The 14,498-nt window shown below is 40.8% G+C and overlaps 2 protein-coding genes across 2 annotated transcripts; both read left to right on the forward strand.

Moving 5' to 3' along the window:
* The first annotated feature begins 849 nt into the window (after positions 1–849).
* LOC137747141 (putative pectinesterase/pectinesterase inhibitor 51) lies at positions 850–4,219 on the forward strand. Its single transcript, XM_068487168.2, has 2 exons — positions 850–2,392; positions 3,383–4,219. The coding sequence occupies exons 1-2, from the start codon at positions 1,366–1,368 to the stop codon at positions 4,060–4,062; spliced, it is 1,707 nt and encodes a 568-aa protein (XP_068343269.2). The 5' UTR covers positions 850–1,365; the 3' UTR covers positions 4,063–4,219.
* Positions 4,220–9,066: 4,847 nt separating this feature from the next.
* On the forward strand, positions 9,067–11,015 carry LOC137747143 (putative pectinesterase/pectinesterase inhibitor 51). Its single transcript, XM_068487171.2, has 2 exons — positions 9,067–10,163; positions 10,245–11,015. Exons 1-2 carry the CDS (start codon positions 9,224–9,226, stop codon positions 10,922–10,924), a joined length of 1,620 nt encoding a protein of 539 aa, XP_068343272.2. The 5' UTR covers positions 9,067–9,223; the 3' UTR covers positions 10,925–11,015.
* The last annotated feature ends 3,483 nt before the right edge of the window (positions 11,016–14,498 follow it).

The following is a 14,498-nucleotide window of genomic DNA, read 5'->3' on the forward strand; positions in this document are numbered from 1 at the left end:
TCTGTATTCTATGATCACAACGTTTGAGCTCACCTTGTCCAAAGTCATCGAGTTCATCCCAATCTAGTCATATGTTAAGCTGATTATGTATTTGTGGTTGGTCTGCCCACGCTTCAGCTGGTCGACATATATTTACCACAATTATGTTAGACCTTTCTATCCCAACCACGTCACAGAGATTCCTGTGTTGGAAGGAAGAAGCAATGTCACATGCAAAACGCCGGAGACAGGTAGTACTGCATCGGAAAAAGTTGCAGGAACACATTTGAAACCCCGGAGAGAAGAAGAACATCGGGAAAAAGCAAGAAGAACACATTCGAAACGCCGGTGATAAGTAGTACATTGAAGAAAAAAATGGCAACATTAACAATCCATTAGATGGAATTAGGCATATGCTTGTTTTTTCAGAGTTATGTATTTCATTCTCTTTTATAGTGTGGAGTAAGTTTGTAAAAAAACCATAGTTCATGCTATTGAGACGTACGTATAATCAATTGTATTTTTATTTTTGGTACAAATTATACTTAGTTACTTTTGTCAAGTACTTGTAGATGTTGACAAGCTGGAGAGAGAGGGGAAGTTTCGAACCTAAGACGCATGGAGGGGAACTCAACACCCTTTCTATTAGGATATTGGACTGCATATGCGTAAGACTTCTATGGCTGATATACTTTTAAATTGTTTATACATGTCTTTGTTGTTGTTTGGACCCAAAATGACATTTTTGGGGTGAGCCATGTTTGGCCTCAGTCCAATAAGAGATATCATGAATATTCCCACCAAGGGCCTGGCCCAGTGGAATTTGGCTGAGTCCTATTTAAAAATGGTTTCATTTAGATGAGGGTGAGTGGCCGAATCCTAGTACAATAAGGAATCCTTAGAAACTAGTTATGCTTCGAAACAAAAAAGATGCCAAAAATCAAGAGTTAATCTGTGTTTACTGAATAACATAATTTATTAGAATAAGTCATTTACATTCCTGGATATGTCTGTCCGTCTGTCTGTCGTTTTCCCCCTTTACTTTTCAGTTGGACGCACAGTTTTACACTGACACCCTCAACACATCCTCTCAGATCATATCTCACTTGGATAACTGCACAGCAATTACTGGATCCTCTGCGGTTTTGCTGCTCTCGTTTTTGCTCCCACTACAATCTGTGAATCCGTGACAGACACAGACAGACAGCACCCAAACAATCAGTCTGAATTCCTCCAAATTTCCCCCGCCCGTGACTTTCCCCTTTCCCTCGTGACTCCTAATTTCCTAAATTCGAACCAATTAGAATCCACAAAAATCAAATCGCGACGTCGGATTACTTTCCGAATTCCAAATATGACCAATTAATTCCGCACCCCAATCATTCAATGACCTTCAATTTCCACAGAAAACCCACCAAATTTATAAAGCCACCACCATGCTGCTCCTCCAGACCCAAATCCCCAATCCTCATTCTCCTCATGGCCTCCCTCCTCTTCCTTTCTCTCCTCTCCCTCACTCTCTTCCTCTCTATATCCTCCGCTTCCCGCCACCGTCCTCCCGGTCACTCTATCTCCCCTCATCCCCAGATCCAGCTAGCCTGCAAGGCCACGCGCTTCCCCGAAGCGTGTCAAGCTTCCCTGGGCAAGGTCCTCACTGACCCAAATGCCACCCCTCTCGAGACCATCCATTTCGCCGTCCAGGTCGCCGACGACGGCCTCAAAACGGCGCAGGGCATGGTCCACACCATCCTGGACTCGTCCGCAGGGAACATAAACCGCTCCACCGCCGCGAAAAACTGCCTGGACGTCCTTGGCAACTCCCACTACCGAATTTCGCTCGCCACCGATGGATTGTCACGTGGTCGCGTTAAGAACGCACGTGCCTCCATGAGCGCCGCGTTGCTCTACCAGTACGACTGCTGGTCGGCTCTCAAGTACGCAAACGACACCCACATGGTGAACGAGACGATGTCGTTTCTCGACTCGCTGATCGGCAAATCCAGCAACGCGCTCAGCATGATCGCGTCATACGACAACTTCGGAAACGACACAAAGTCGTGGGGCCCGCCGAAAACGGAGCGGGACGGGTTCTGGGAGCGGGTCTCGGGCGGAGGGTCCGACCAGGGATTTCGGGGCGGGATTCCGCCAGGTTTAAAGGCGGACGTGACGGTGTGCAAGGAGAAATCGTGCGATTACAAGACGGTGCAGGAGGCTGTGAATGCGGCGCCGGATAACGCGGGAGATAAGAGGTTCGTGATTGGGATAAAGGCGGGGGTGTACGAGGAGACCGTAGGGGTGCCCTTAGAGAAGCGGAACGTGGTGTTCTTGGGTGACGGGATAGGCAAAACCGTCATTACCGGCTCATTAAATGTGGGCCAGCCCGGAATTTCCACCTACAACACTGCCACCGTCGGTATGTTTACTACGCAATACGTATCACTTTTTGTATTTTGATTTGATTTAAATTTTTTTTCGTCTGCCGTCATCTAGTGGTAGTTCTTTTTATTTGTAAACAAGATGTCATACGTTCGATTATCGCTAAGTTCAATTTTGAACCATGGTATCGTATGTCTGAAAAAAAAAAAAAAAAAAATTCTAGGTCATTTTAGTTTTAAGATTTTTAAAATATGACGTCATATTTGGTAAGTTGAAAATGCAGTGCATGCTGGATCACACTCTTATGGTGTGACCCCGCACCCACGTAATGGCAGAGGATGGGTGGGTGATGACATGCTGGAGCACATTATTTTGGTGCGGTCCATGATTGCACGCGGTTGGAATGTATTCGTAGAGTATAGGGAAGTAGGCGTAGGTGGTAGCTTTTCCTAGTTCTAGTGGGTTGCTTGTTGTCCAACTGCGACCATATTTTTTGCGTCGTTCTCACATGTGAGACCCGATGCATAACACAATGTCACAATGTCGTTAGTAAATGTGATACATGTAAACATTATTTGTTAGTAAATGTGATGTGGGTAGCGTTATTCGTCAGGATGGATGGAGAGGCATAGGGAATTAGAATGATTTGAGAGGCATAGTCTGTGGTACGAAGATTTCCAGAATTTAGCTTAGGACCGCAGTACTTGTCGTATTTTGTGCACGACTCCTGGAGTTGTGATGGTATTGCCGAGGAACGTCTTTATCTTCATGGAATCGTCTTGACCACTAGTGTGCACAGCCCTGAATCCTTCCGGTTTAAGTTGCAATTAGCCTTCGCAGCTGCATATGTTTTCTGTCGTTGCTGACATTTTCCACAAATCCGGCCATTACTTTTATACTTTCCACAAATGGACAATGCAAGAAACAACATATTATGAAAGCATCATTTGTTCGTCGAGTTTTCTTGTGACTCCTTGATTGCATCTTTACTCAGATGCTGATTGTTTGATTATCTCATATATCACAGGAGTTAACGGTGATGGGTTCATGGCGAGTGGTCTCACAATCCAGAACACCGCAGGTCCCGATGCTCACCAAGCAATTGCTTTCAGATCAGACAGTGATCTATCTGTAATCGAGAACTGCGAATTCATCGGCAATCAGGACACTCTCTATGCTCACGGCAACCGCCAATTCTACAAGTCGTGCACCATCCAAGGCAATGTTGATTTCATCTTTGGTAACTCAGCTTCCATCTTCCAAGACTGCACCATCCTTGTCCGTCCTAGACAACTCAAACCCGAGAAAGGCGAAAACAATGCAGTCACAGCCCAAGGAAGAACAGACCCTGCGCAGTCAACGGGTTTTGTATTTCAAAACTGCTTGATCAACGGCACGGAAGAGTACATGAAGTTATATCGGAGCAAGCCCAAAGTGCACAAAAACTTCTTGGGGAGGCCGTGGAAGGAGTACTCGAGGACGGTGTTTATAAACTGTAATATGGAAGCTCTTCTAACACCACAAGGGTGGATGCCTTGGAGTGGAGATTTTGCTTTGAAAACCCTTTTCTATGGCGAATTCGGGAATTCGGGTGCGGGTTCTGATTTGTCCCAGAGAGTGACCTGGAGCAGCAAGATCCCACCCGAGCATGTTAATACGTATTCTCTGCAGAATTTTATCCAGGGAGATGAGTGGATTAAAGCATGAAATATGAGCGGGTTTTTAAATTCCCCTTTTTAATAACAAAATACTAATTAGTGAGTGCAGTAGGAACGCAATACAAAAACAGTGGAAGCATATTGTTTCAATCCCCAACTTTTTCTATGTTATCTTACATATATAGAATGTGGAATTTCCTTTAAAACCCGTAATTTAATACATGAAAATCATGTGGCAGATCGACAAGGGAGCTGGTTGATCCGGTACTCTTTCTTTTGTTCCCCATTTCCTTGATACTTATCATGTTAAGTAAACGTTAAGCATCTAGACATTTAAGCTAAGGTGCGGGTATTTTGCTTCACACCTACTTTAGTTTTGACAAAGGCTTTGAACCATTGCAACAATATTCTTCTAATAGAGGAATGTAAATTATCCGGATGTAAATGAGATTTCAAATTTACATCTCTTCCATTAGAGTAAATTTTTCTTTCACATTTACCAAGAATATAAAATGGGATGTGAATATGACTTTCACGTCTCAAATTTGTGTTTTCCCATTTGAGATGCTCTTGTGATAAGTTTCAAGAGACTTCATCTTAGGGCTAGTTTGGTATTACTGTACTTAAAAAAAAAAACTGCTTCTAATGTGCTGTGAGAATAAGCAGCTATGAAATAAAGCAACAAAGTGTTTGGTAAACTTTTTTGTAAAAATGCTTTTGAAAAAAAAAAAAAAAAAACAGTATTATAGTGTTTGATAAATTTTTATGTAAAAACAGATGTGAAAAAAAAACTGGTTTTTCAAAGCTGGGTTTTGTAGCTTTGTGTTTTTGGCTTTTTTTCACTCAAAACTGTGAAAAAAAGCTGAAGTTGAATGTTTACCAAACATAAAAAAGCTCCCAGCTTTTTTTGATAGCCACTTTTTTTCAGAATCACCTCAATACCAAACTAGGGCTTAATATCCTACTAACAAAAATAATGTAAATACTAATTTAGGCTATTCAACATCAAATTGGAGTAACTTAGAGAAATAAGACTAGTCTAAAAGTAATTTGTCATCGGTAAGTTGTTCAGTAATCAAACTCTCATGAATTCATTTTTGTTGTTTTATTCCTGGTAAAACCGCTTTGAAGCATGGACTAACGTAAAAAGTGTAATATTATTGTTTGGGTTAATATTTGAACATTGGATTTGTATAAAGGAAAGCCCAAGGATGCTAACTAAAAGGGGACTTGGCTAAAGCCCAGCATCGAGCCCAAAGGCAAATTGAAGCCTTCCCAACCAAAATACAAGCCACGTGCTTACCATTGAAAAGACAAGTGATGGAGACTCCTACTTGTCATGCCCCGATCTCGACATATGTCCAGGATCGACACGTGACGTCACCAAATACCCGTATCTCTAACATACCCCGCCACCAGGTAATGGCAAAACACAACTTTAGATCCAACTGCGCAATATTTCTTTGTAGACTTTATGGCTGCATCTAACATCCTCGTTAGACTGCCTACGTACCCTAAATAGGGATCAAGCCATTCGTAGTTCATTATTTCACTACACTCGAATATTCATCACATAAATCGTTATATCTCAGCAATATACTACAATGCATATCATGCAATATTTCAAAGAACAACGATAAAGCACAATCATATTTTCTAGCCATATGGATCAACAAATCTACTCATAGTGCCCACAATCACAATCAACATAATTCCACATTCACATCATCAATAAAACACAATACACCAAAATGCAGGCCTAGTGCAACACAGTTCGGCTGAAGTCTACAACTCTGAAGCTGAACTTGAATCTAAGGAACCAACAAGTCAAATGATGTGATTTCGGATCACTCAACGAAATCCATCAACATCAGGCCTCAGACCATTCAATGGAACCAAAACATCAAGTAAGAGGAATTTCGGACCATCACTCAACAAAATCGTGGAGTGGAGTAAGAAGGATTCTGGACCATCACTTAACGGAATCCAAACCAGGATACGATTCCAGATCATCACTCAACAGAATCGTGGAGTAGAGTAGGATGGATTCCGGACCATCACTCAACGAAACCCAAACCAAGATACGATTCCGGACCATCACTCAACGAAATCCGAACCAGGACACGATTCCAGACCATCACTCAACGGAATCGTGGAGCACAATGCATAACAACCAATCAATGAAATAACACATAATCAAGTTACTCAAGTTATACAAGCTCAATGAAACAAGAAATGAAATAATGAAACGAGGGGTGAAACACGTTTCGAAGCAACAAACCCCATCGATGGCTAAATATAAAAATTAACAATTTATAGGAAACATAATTATAAAACCATTTCATATTTACATATATTAAAGTCACTCACATTTCATCATATCATACCACCTATGCAAATCAACCACCTTTCAAATATGCACGTCAAATCACATATCACGATCATCATCAATATACAAGCCAAGTCATGTTTAATAAACATAGGTCTATGGCTATATATATATATATATATATATATATATATAATCACATTTCAATAGAAATCACATTATAAAACCAAGTCATATTCACAGATGATACCAATATAAGAAATCAAGGTAATAACCATATCACATATGTTAAAGTCAATCACAAAGATAAGCCGCAAAGCCTCACAGGGCTTCCATTAATACTAATTTTAACTAAATATTATGTTCTATAATGCATTAAGGTTGGTGACGATCCAACGGTCGGATTATTGTCAATCACCCAAACAAGTGGTGGTCCAATTTGATCACCACACCAAACAATGGAATTTTGGGAAACCGAGCTAGACATAGGTTCACAGGGTCACTAGAAGGTATTTGGTACCTAGACAACACTCGTGGACGGTCCCACGCACCGCCACACGTGGTAGTAGTCAAGGTGGAGGGTTTAGAAAGCCCGAATTTTCCAACATTAACTAAATGAGCTCAAATTTACGTGATAGCTAGAGTTCAACAAAGTAAACACTTTTCACAACTAGGCCGACGATAAATTCTAACTGGAAACCATCCAAATTCAACGAAGAAAACCGGATTTCTAGGGTTCTAAACACCCAACTCTAAAATGAATACGAAAGCACAAATTAAGCATACCAACTTGAAGATTATGAAGAATAGATGAAGTTTCATACTTCACTCGAAGGAAAGGGTTGCCAGAATCACCGGAAAAAATGATAAAACCGCCGGAAAACTTGTGGGCTTTGTTGCTTTGAACTGCAAAGATGGAAAAGAAAATGGGAAATCTAACGCTACAGAGATGTACGGCTCGTCAAGAGCTTTCCATGGATACCAAGATCACCCAAAACGGAGCTCGGATGAAGAAGATACAAGCGGGCCAAGTTTGTGGGTTAACGGGTCTAATTCGCCCCAAAACGAATTAGCAGCAGCCCCATTTTCCTTTTTTGGGGGAGGTTCCCCCTCCCCCTCCTCATCCTTCTTTTATTTGATTAGTCCTTCTCCTTTAAGCTGATTGATCCTCTTATTTTTGCTTAAATTTGATAAGGCTTCTTCCTTGTGGAAGTTTAATCGATTTAAAATCTATAGTTTAGTAAAACAACTTTAAATGTTCATAATTATACAGTTATAATTCGGACTCACAAACGGCTTTCGCCTATTCGTTCGTGGTTTCAAGGTCTATTTGAAAATATAAATTGTGACCTCCAAAGGTCTACGGATTTTAAACAATTAATTTTCAAACTTCAAACTTTGTAACTAGTTTAGTTAAAATCTAAATTCAAACAATTTAAAATAAATTCTCGAGAAATAATATAAAATCTCAATAATATAAATACGTAGATTATAACAATGAAATCCAAGAACGGGATTTCACACTACTACCAACCAAAGAATACTTTCTAGTGGCATTCCAAGTAAAAAACTGATAACTCACTAACCTTCAAGTGCTTTCGGGCAAAAACAAAGTTATAGCAATCGGGCTAATTTGCCTATAAAAGGAGGAAGAGGTCCCAGAGACAAGGACACTCAACCAATCAAATAAACAAACATACAAACTCTGCTCTCAAGCCATATTTGCATCCAAAAGCTAAAATCAACTCAGATTCAGTCCTTTTTAGTGACAAGCTATCTCTTGTTCAGTTTAAAGCTCTGATGTCTCCCTCAATGGCGTAATATCAATTCCCTTGTGTAAACTTGTTTACCATACATCCCTTTTTAGCATATAAACCTCTGTTAATTCAAAGAGAAGTGATTGCAAGAGGTTCAACCTTGACAGACAAGGTGAAATCTTGCCTGACGCTCTTTGTTTGTTTTCTAAATTTGTAGATCTATTACTTAATGCATTCTTCAGTATGTATTTAAGTCATATCCACCTGCTTTCCTACTTTAAGAGTCTTTATTTGTATCTGGATTTGGTTAGTCTAATGAATATGTCTTCATTAAAAGCAATCTAGGGCCAAGCAAATGACTTAAGGGGCTCTGGACTCCCTTCATTTGAACATACAAGATTATGAACTAAAAATCCTTGTTTACAAGGCAAGAAAAAGAACTTAATGTGGACTTAACCCACCCACGACAATCCTTTGATAACAAGAGAGTAACTTGGGGTGCAAGTAATCGACTAAAAATAAACTTGTTCTACATCTGCTATACTAAGATAGCAGTGGCATGCCTAGCACTTTGTTAATTTTGATTGCGAGCCTGAAGGCCTACACCTAAGGCCCCAAAAAGGCACCTTTCAGAATTAACTCCATCTTCTTCTTGTAGCACATCAATAAGTAAGAACCCAACTACACATCTAAAGTGCCAATCATTTGAGGAGCTGTGCTGAGGTTCGAGGACCCTTCTCCAGAAAAATCTTCGCCCGAATAATTATAAACTCATGCTTTCTCTTTTTTTTTCACAAATATGACCGTCGGCTATAAAGATTACCATATATAACAAAAGCCTTTGACTTAACACTGGAATATATACATCACTTACCCCCTCCAATCAAAGAAGCTGCAATCCCTGCAACTGAAAATTCTTTTCTTATCCGTCCCAAAAATAAATAAAACCAACAAAAATCAGCAACAAATCAAATCCCCACATATCACATGACTTTCCATATCCCATTCTATATTTCACCCATCAATGCCGCCCCGCCTTATTTAGACCTCCATGTCCATGGCAATGCCCGCCTTATTTAGACCTCCATCTCCATGGCAATGCTGTCTTCCTCCTCATTGTCCTCATGGCTTCCCTCCTCTTCCTCTTTCTCCTCTCCCTCACTCTCTTCCTTTCTCTCTCCTCCGCCAACCACCACCACGACCACCGTCACCACCTCCTCACCTCCCCACAACCTCACATCCAACAAGCCTGCAAAGCCACGCGCTTCCCCGACGCCTGTCAAACCTCCTTGACCAACCTCGTCACTGAACCCAACACCACCGCACTCCAAACCATCCAATTCGCCGTTCAACTCTCCGGCGACGGCGTCAAGACGGCGCAGGGAATGATCAAGACTATCCTGGACTCGTCCCCGGGCAGCCAAAACCGCACGACCGCCGCGAATAACTGCCTCGACATCCTCGCTAACTCCCAGTACCGAATTTCTCTCACGACCGACAGTCTCTCACGTGGTAAAATAAAAAATGCACGTGCTTCTATGAGCTCCGCATTGCTCTACCAGTACGGGTGCTGGTCGGGCCTCAAGAACGTCAACGACACCAGCATGGTCAACGAGACGATGTCATTTCTCGACAGTTTGATCGGAAAATCCAGCAACGCGCTCGGCATGATGGCCTCGTACGACAACTTCGGCAACGACACAAAGATGTGGGCCCCGCCGAAGACGGAGCGAGACGGGTTCTGGGAGCGGCTGGAGCACGGAGGTCCCGACCCGGGATTTCGGGGCGGGGTGCCGTCGGGTTTAACGGCGAACGTGACAGTGTGCAAGGAGAAATGGTGTGATTACAGGACGGTGCAGGAGGCGGTGAATGTCGCACCGGATAACGCGGGAAACGAGAGGTTCGTGATTGGGATAAAGGCTGGGGTGTATGAGGAGACCGTGAGGGTGCCCTTAGAGAAGCGGTACGTGATGTTTTTGGGTGACGGGATCGGCAAAACAGTCATTACAGGGTCGTTGAATGTCGGCCAGCCCGGAATTTCCACCTACAACACTGCCACCGTCGGTCAGATTTTCTCCTCAGACTTTACTTTTATTTGTTTTTTCAGAAGTTTTCGTCAATTTGTTGATGTATGTGATGTGACAGGGGTTCTCGGTGATGGATTCATGGCCAGAGGACTCACAATCCAGAACACAGCAGGTCCCGAAGCCCGCCAAGCAGTTGCTTTCAGATCCGACAGCGACCGCTCTGTAATCGAAAACTGCGAATTCATAGGCAACCAGGACACTCTCTACGCACAAGGAAACCGCCAGTTCTACAAGTCGTGCACCATCCATGGCAACGTTGATTTCATCTTCGGAAAGTCAGCTTCTATCTTCCAAGACTGCACCATCCTTGTTCGTCCGCGGCAACTCCTACCCGAGAAAGGCGAAGACAATGTCGTCGCAGCCCACGGAAGAACAGACCCTGCGCTGGCAACGGGTTTCGTGTTTCGAAACTGCTCGATCAACGGCACGGAAGAGTACATGAGGTTGTACCGGAGCAAGCCGCAGGTGCACAAGAACTACTTGGGGAGGCCGTGGAAGGAGTATTCGAGGACGGTTTTTATAAACTGCAGTATGGAAGCTCTTATTACACCCCAAGGGTGGATGCCTTGGAGTGGGGATTTCGCTCTCAACACCCTTTATTTTGGCGAGTTCGGGAATTCTGGGGCGGGTTCTGATTTGTCCCAGAGATGGAACTGGACTAGCAAGATCCCATCTCAACATGTTAATACGTATTCTGTGCAGAATTTTATTCAGGGAGATGAGTGGATGTCAACTTGACAAATTATTATAGGCCACATTTTTTTTGGTAAAAATTATAGGCCACATTTTAATAATGAATATATCAATGGGTAAGGCAGGTAGACCTAAATCGAATGAGTAATGTTATTCGTACTATATTTTTATACCATATTTCTATATTATCTTAGATGACATTTGATGTGGACAACCACATCATTTGAAAAATTTGCAAAACCCAAGGAAAGGAAGGAGAGAGACTCCTCGTATACCATAATCATCATTTAATTAACTAGTTTTTCTTAATTATTAGTTTATTAAATAATGAACTAAATTTAAAAATCTGATTAATTCAAATGATGTGGTTGTCCATATCAAATGACATCTAAGGTGGTATGAAAATGTGGTACAAAAACATGGTATGAATAGCATTACTCAAACCAAATTTGCAGATCAAATTACGTGTCACTAATAAGAAATATGGGGAGGCCCAATAGTTAGAGACAAATTTCAAGCTTGTATTTCACACGGCACGTCCTGTGTTTGATTTCTGACGCTGGAGAATCGCATAATGATGGCAAGAAGAAAGCTGAAAAGTCTTTATAAGTCTTTGTGACCTCCGAAAGAATGTACTCTATGGCGAAACCATTATCTAGTTCCCTTTAAAAAAAGAAAGGATTCTCATACACTACTTTTTGTCTACTTTTTAATTTGTTTAATATAAAAACTAAAAGTAAAAACAGGGGTTATTGTGTGGGTGAAAAGAATAAGAACGTAAAAATCATTTTTGTGTCAGTTATGCATTTCATAGTAGGTTGGAAAAATTGATTTTGATTTCTATTTTATAAGAATCAAACTTATAACCAATAGTAGCCAGTAGTGAGTGTAATCAAGATGAAGATAATATGAATATCAAGTATCCAAGAGGGTTTGTGTGGCTTGGATATCCTTGGATTCCTTGTAGCCCCCTTTCCAAGCAACTGGGAAATCATTGACTGTTATCTCTATAACCGAAAATTTGATTTATAAAGAGTTGAAACATACAAATAACTCATTGCATACGTCTTACAAAGGTACGGTTTATACAGGTTATTGACAAGCACTATCGCAAATAATGCAACAGAAACAAAGTAACAGGAGCACGCCTTGACCTTGTTATATTCCCGCCCAGAAACCTCCTCCAGTAATAAACCACGTCAGCTCGATGAACATGAAGATGAGAATCCGATCATTTCATAAGTTTTTTTGGCCGGAATCATTCACATCAGAAATCTCACCGTAAGAAGCATTAAAACACCAATAGGAACAGCTAATGCTAGCTAAGTCGGTGAGAGCTCATCTCCCATCAAGACCCTTGTAAGCGACCCCATAGCAGCGCCAACGTCAATTGTTAGTAATTGAGTTCCTTGCGACACATCCTGCCAATCAACTTTTCGAAGAAACAGAAAATGAAAAGTAATGAAAAGGAAATTAGAACAACTGTTTAAAAAAATTAGGAGTCAACATCCTGCTCATCATTAGGTACAAATAATGATGGAGACGGCCACATGTATTGATAGATATCCTATACCGTAATTGGTTTTGTGGTGGTGGCAGCTAAAATGGATACGGTTAAAGAAGGCTTGGTACTCGTTCTGAATGTTTTTATTGTCGAAGTTCTTATTGTATCAGAAGATATGGCGTCAAGTTGCACAGAGTTTCGAGATATACCTCCTCATTTTCTGATTGATCAGCACTCCTTATCACCCGTCTTTTGAGTTCTGTCAGCTCATTCCATAAATATCAAAACGCTATATCTTATTTGATTCTGAGTCTTCAAATTTCACACTTGAAGCAGTCTGCTCATCAAAGTTCGTTATCCTGTATGAAGGAAGCAAACATTAATCAAGCAACTTGGTTTGAGTGATTGCACATTTCCAATTTCCAACAACAAAGTAGATGTGCTCCTGAATCGAGTAGGCAATTAGCAATTAGCAACAAGGAACAATCTCGTAAATAAGAGATTCAAGAGCTCAGTTACAAAGGATCTCAACACATGCTTTTTTGGTTTTTTTGGTTTCCTTGCATTGGGAATGAAAATAAATAAAAGGATAATGCTTTAAACCAATAAAAAATTAATAAAAAGCATTTAATAATTAATTAAAATTCTGAAGGTGTCAAATTTGGCAGCAAGGAAGAGATATGTCATTCCATGTCATGCCACATCAGATTTGGCTTCTTGCTTAGAAAACATTAATGCTGTCTTTTGTTAGCATTATTGTTGATTTGGACATTTTGATATCTCATTTGAAGATGCCCTCGTTGTTAAATAAGTCACAAAGATCAAAATTTGAGCCAGCAGCATACACAATCTTCTTTTAGATAACGAGAGTTCCAGTTAAACGCTAATACATTTGGCAATTAGATAGTGCAATAGGTAGGTAAAAAGCAAATGCATATAATGTACATATCATTGTGAAAATACATATCAATCCACAATCAACTCAAGGTTGCGCTTTGCAGTTGGAGGGTGCATAAAGGAGCTCCACAATCTCCGAGCAGCTCTAAAAATAAATTTTTGAAATGAGATATCCTTATCATACAAAATGTATTGAACCCAACCAAAAAGGAGAAAGGAAAAAGGAAAAAGAAAAAAGAGTTGGGTTACATGGAACGCTAAAATCTTAAAGTTAACAGAATGGTCGCCTGCGTGGACAAGACCTAAAGCTTCATACCTGTTGCCCTCATTCTCCCTGTTTTCAGGAACTGTTCTGCTCGTGAGGAGAGGACCAAGAGCGATTACTTTCCTGGATGACAAGCACACAAGTACAATGGAATGTGGAACCTGTTCATGTAGCTTATCAGTTAAAGTAAGACACTGCAACGATGGGGTTCAGAACTACTGTGTCAATTAACTTTACCATCATGCAAATTTGTTTTAATTCCAAGATCGACATAAACTAATTAATAATATCAATAAATCAACAGAAAAAACAAATTTGCAAAGGCACCTTTAAATAAATCTAGTTGTTCTTTTCTGTACACTATGGTGACAAATCCACCCACTTCCAAGGGCTTGTCCTGATTCAACCCCCCGTACTATCCTTATATTGCCCAACAAAAAAAGAAAAAAAAGCAACAAATAGCTTTCTTTTGCGCCGGTAATTATTAAAACGAAATATAGAGCCCATGTGACCATTTACGCATGATTAAATTATTAATCTAAAAGGTTATATGCAGAAACACAACAAGCATTTTCTCACTAGGTGGGGTCGGCTATATAAATCCTATAACGTCATTGTACTCGGTTCTGTGTCACTTCTTTTGTTACATCCAAGTACTACGTCTTTTCTTAGAGTCTTTTCCAAAGTCTTCATAGGTTTTCCTCTACCCCTTCAACCCTGAACCTCTGTCCTGTAATCGCGTCTTCTAACAGGAGTGTTAGCATACCTTCATTTCACATGTCCAAACCACCGTAACCAATTTTCTCTTATCTTTTCTTCAATTTCGGCTGCTTCTAATTTACCTCGAATATCCTTATTCCTAATTTTATCCTTTCTCGTGTGCCCACACATCCAACTAAGCATTTTCATCTCTGCTACACCCATTTTATGTACGTGTTGATGCTTGACCACAC

This window comes from Pyrus communis, chromosome 2 (assembly GCF_041283825.1).
Source record: "Pyrus communis isolate YQ-2024b chromosome 2, ASM4128382v1, whole genome shotgun sequence".
Lineage (NCBI taxonomy): Eukaryota > Viridiplantae > Streptophyta > Magnoliopsida > Rosales > Rosaceae > Pyrus > Pyrus communis.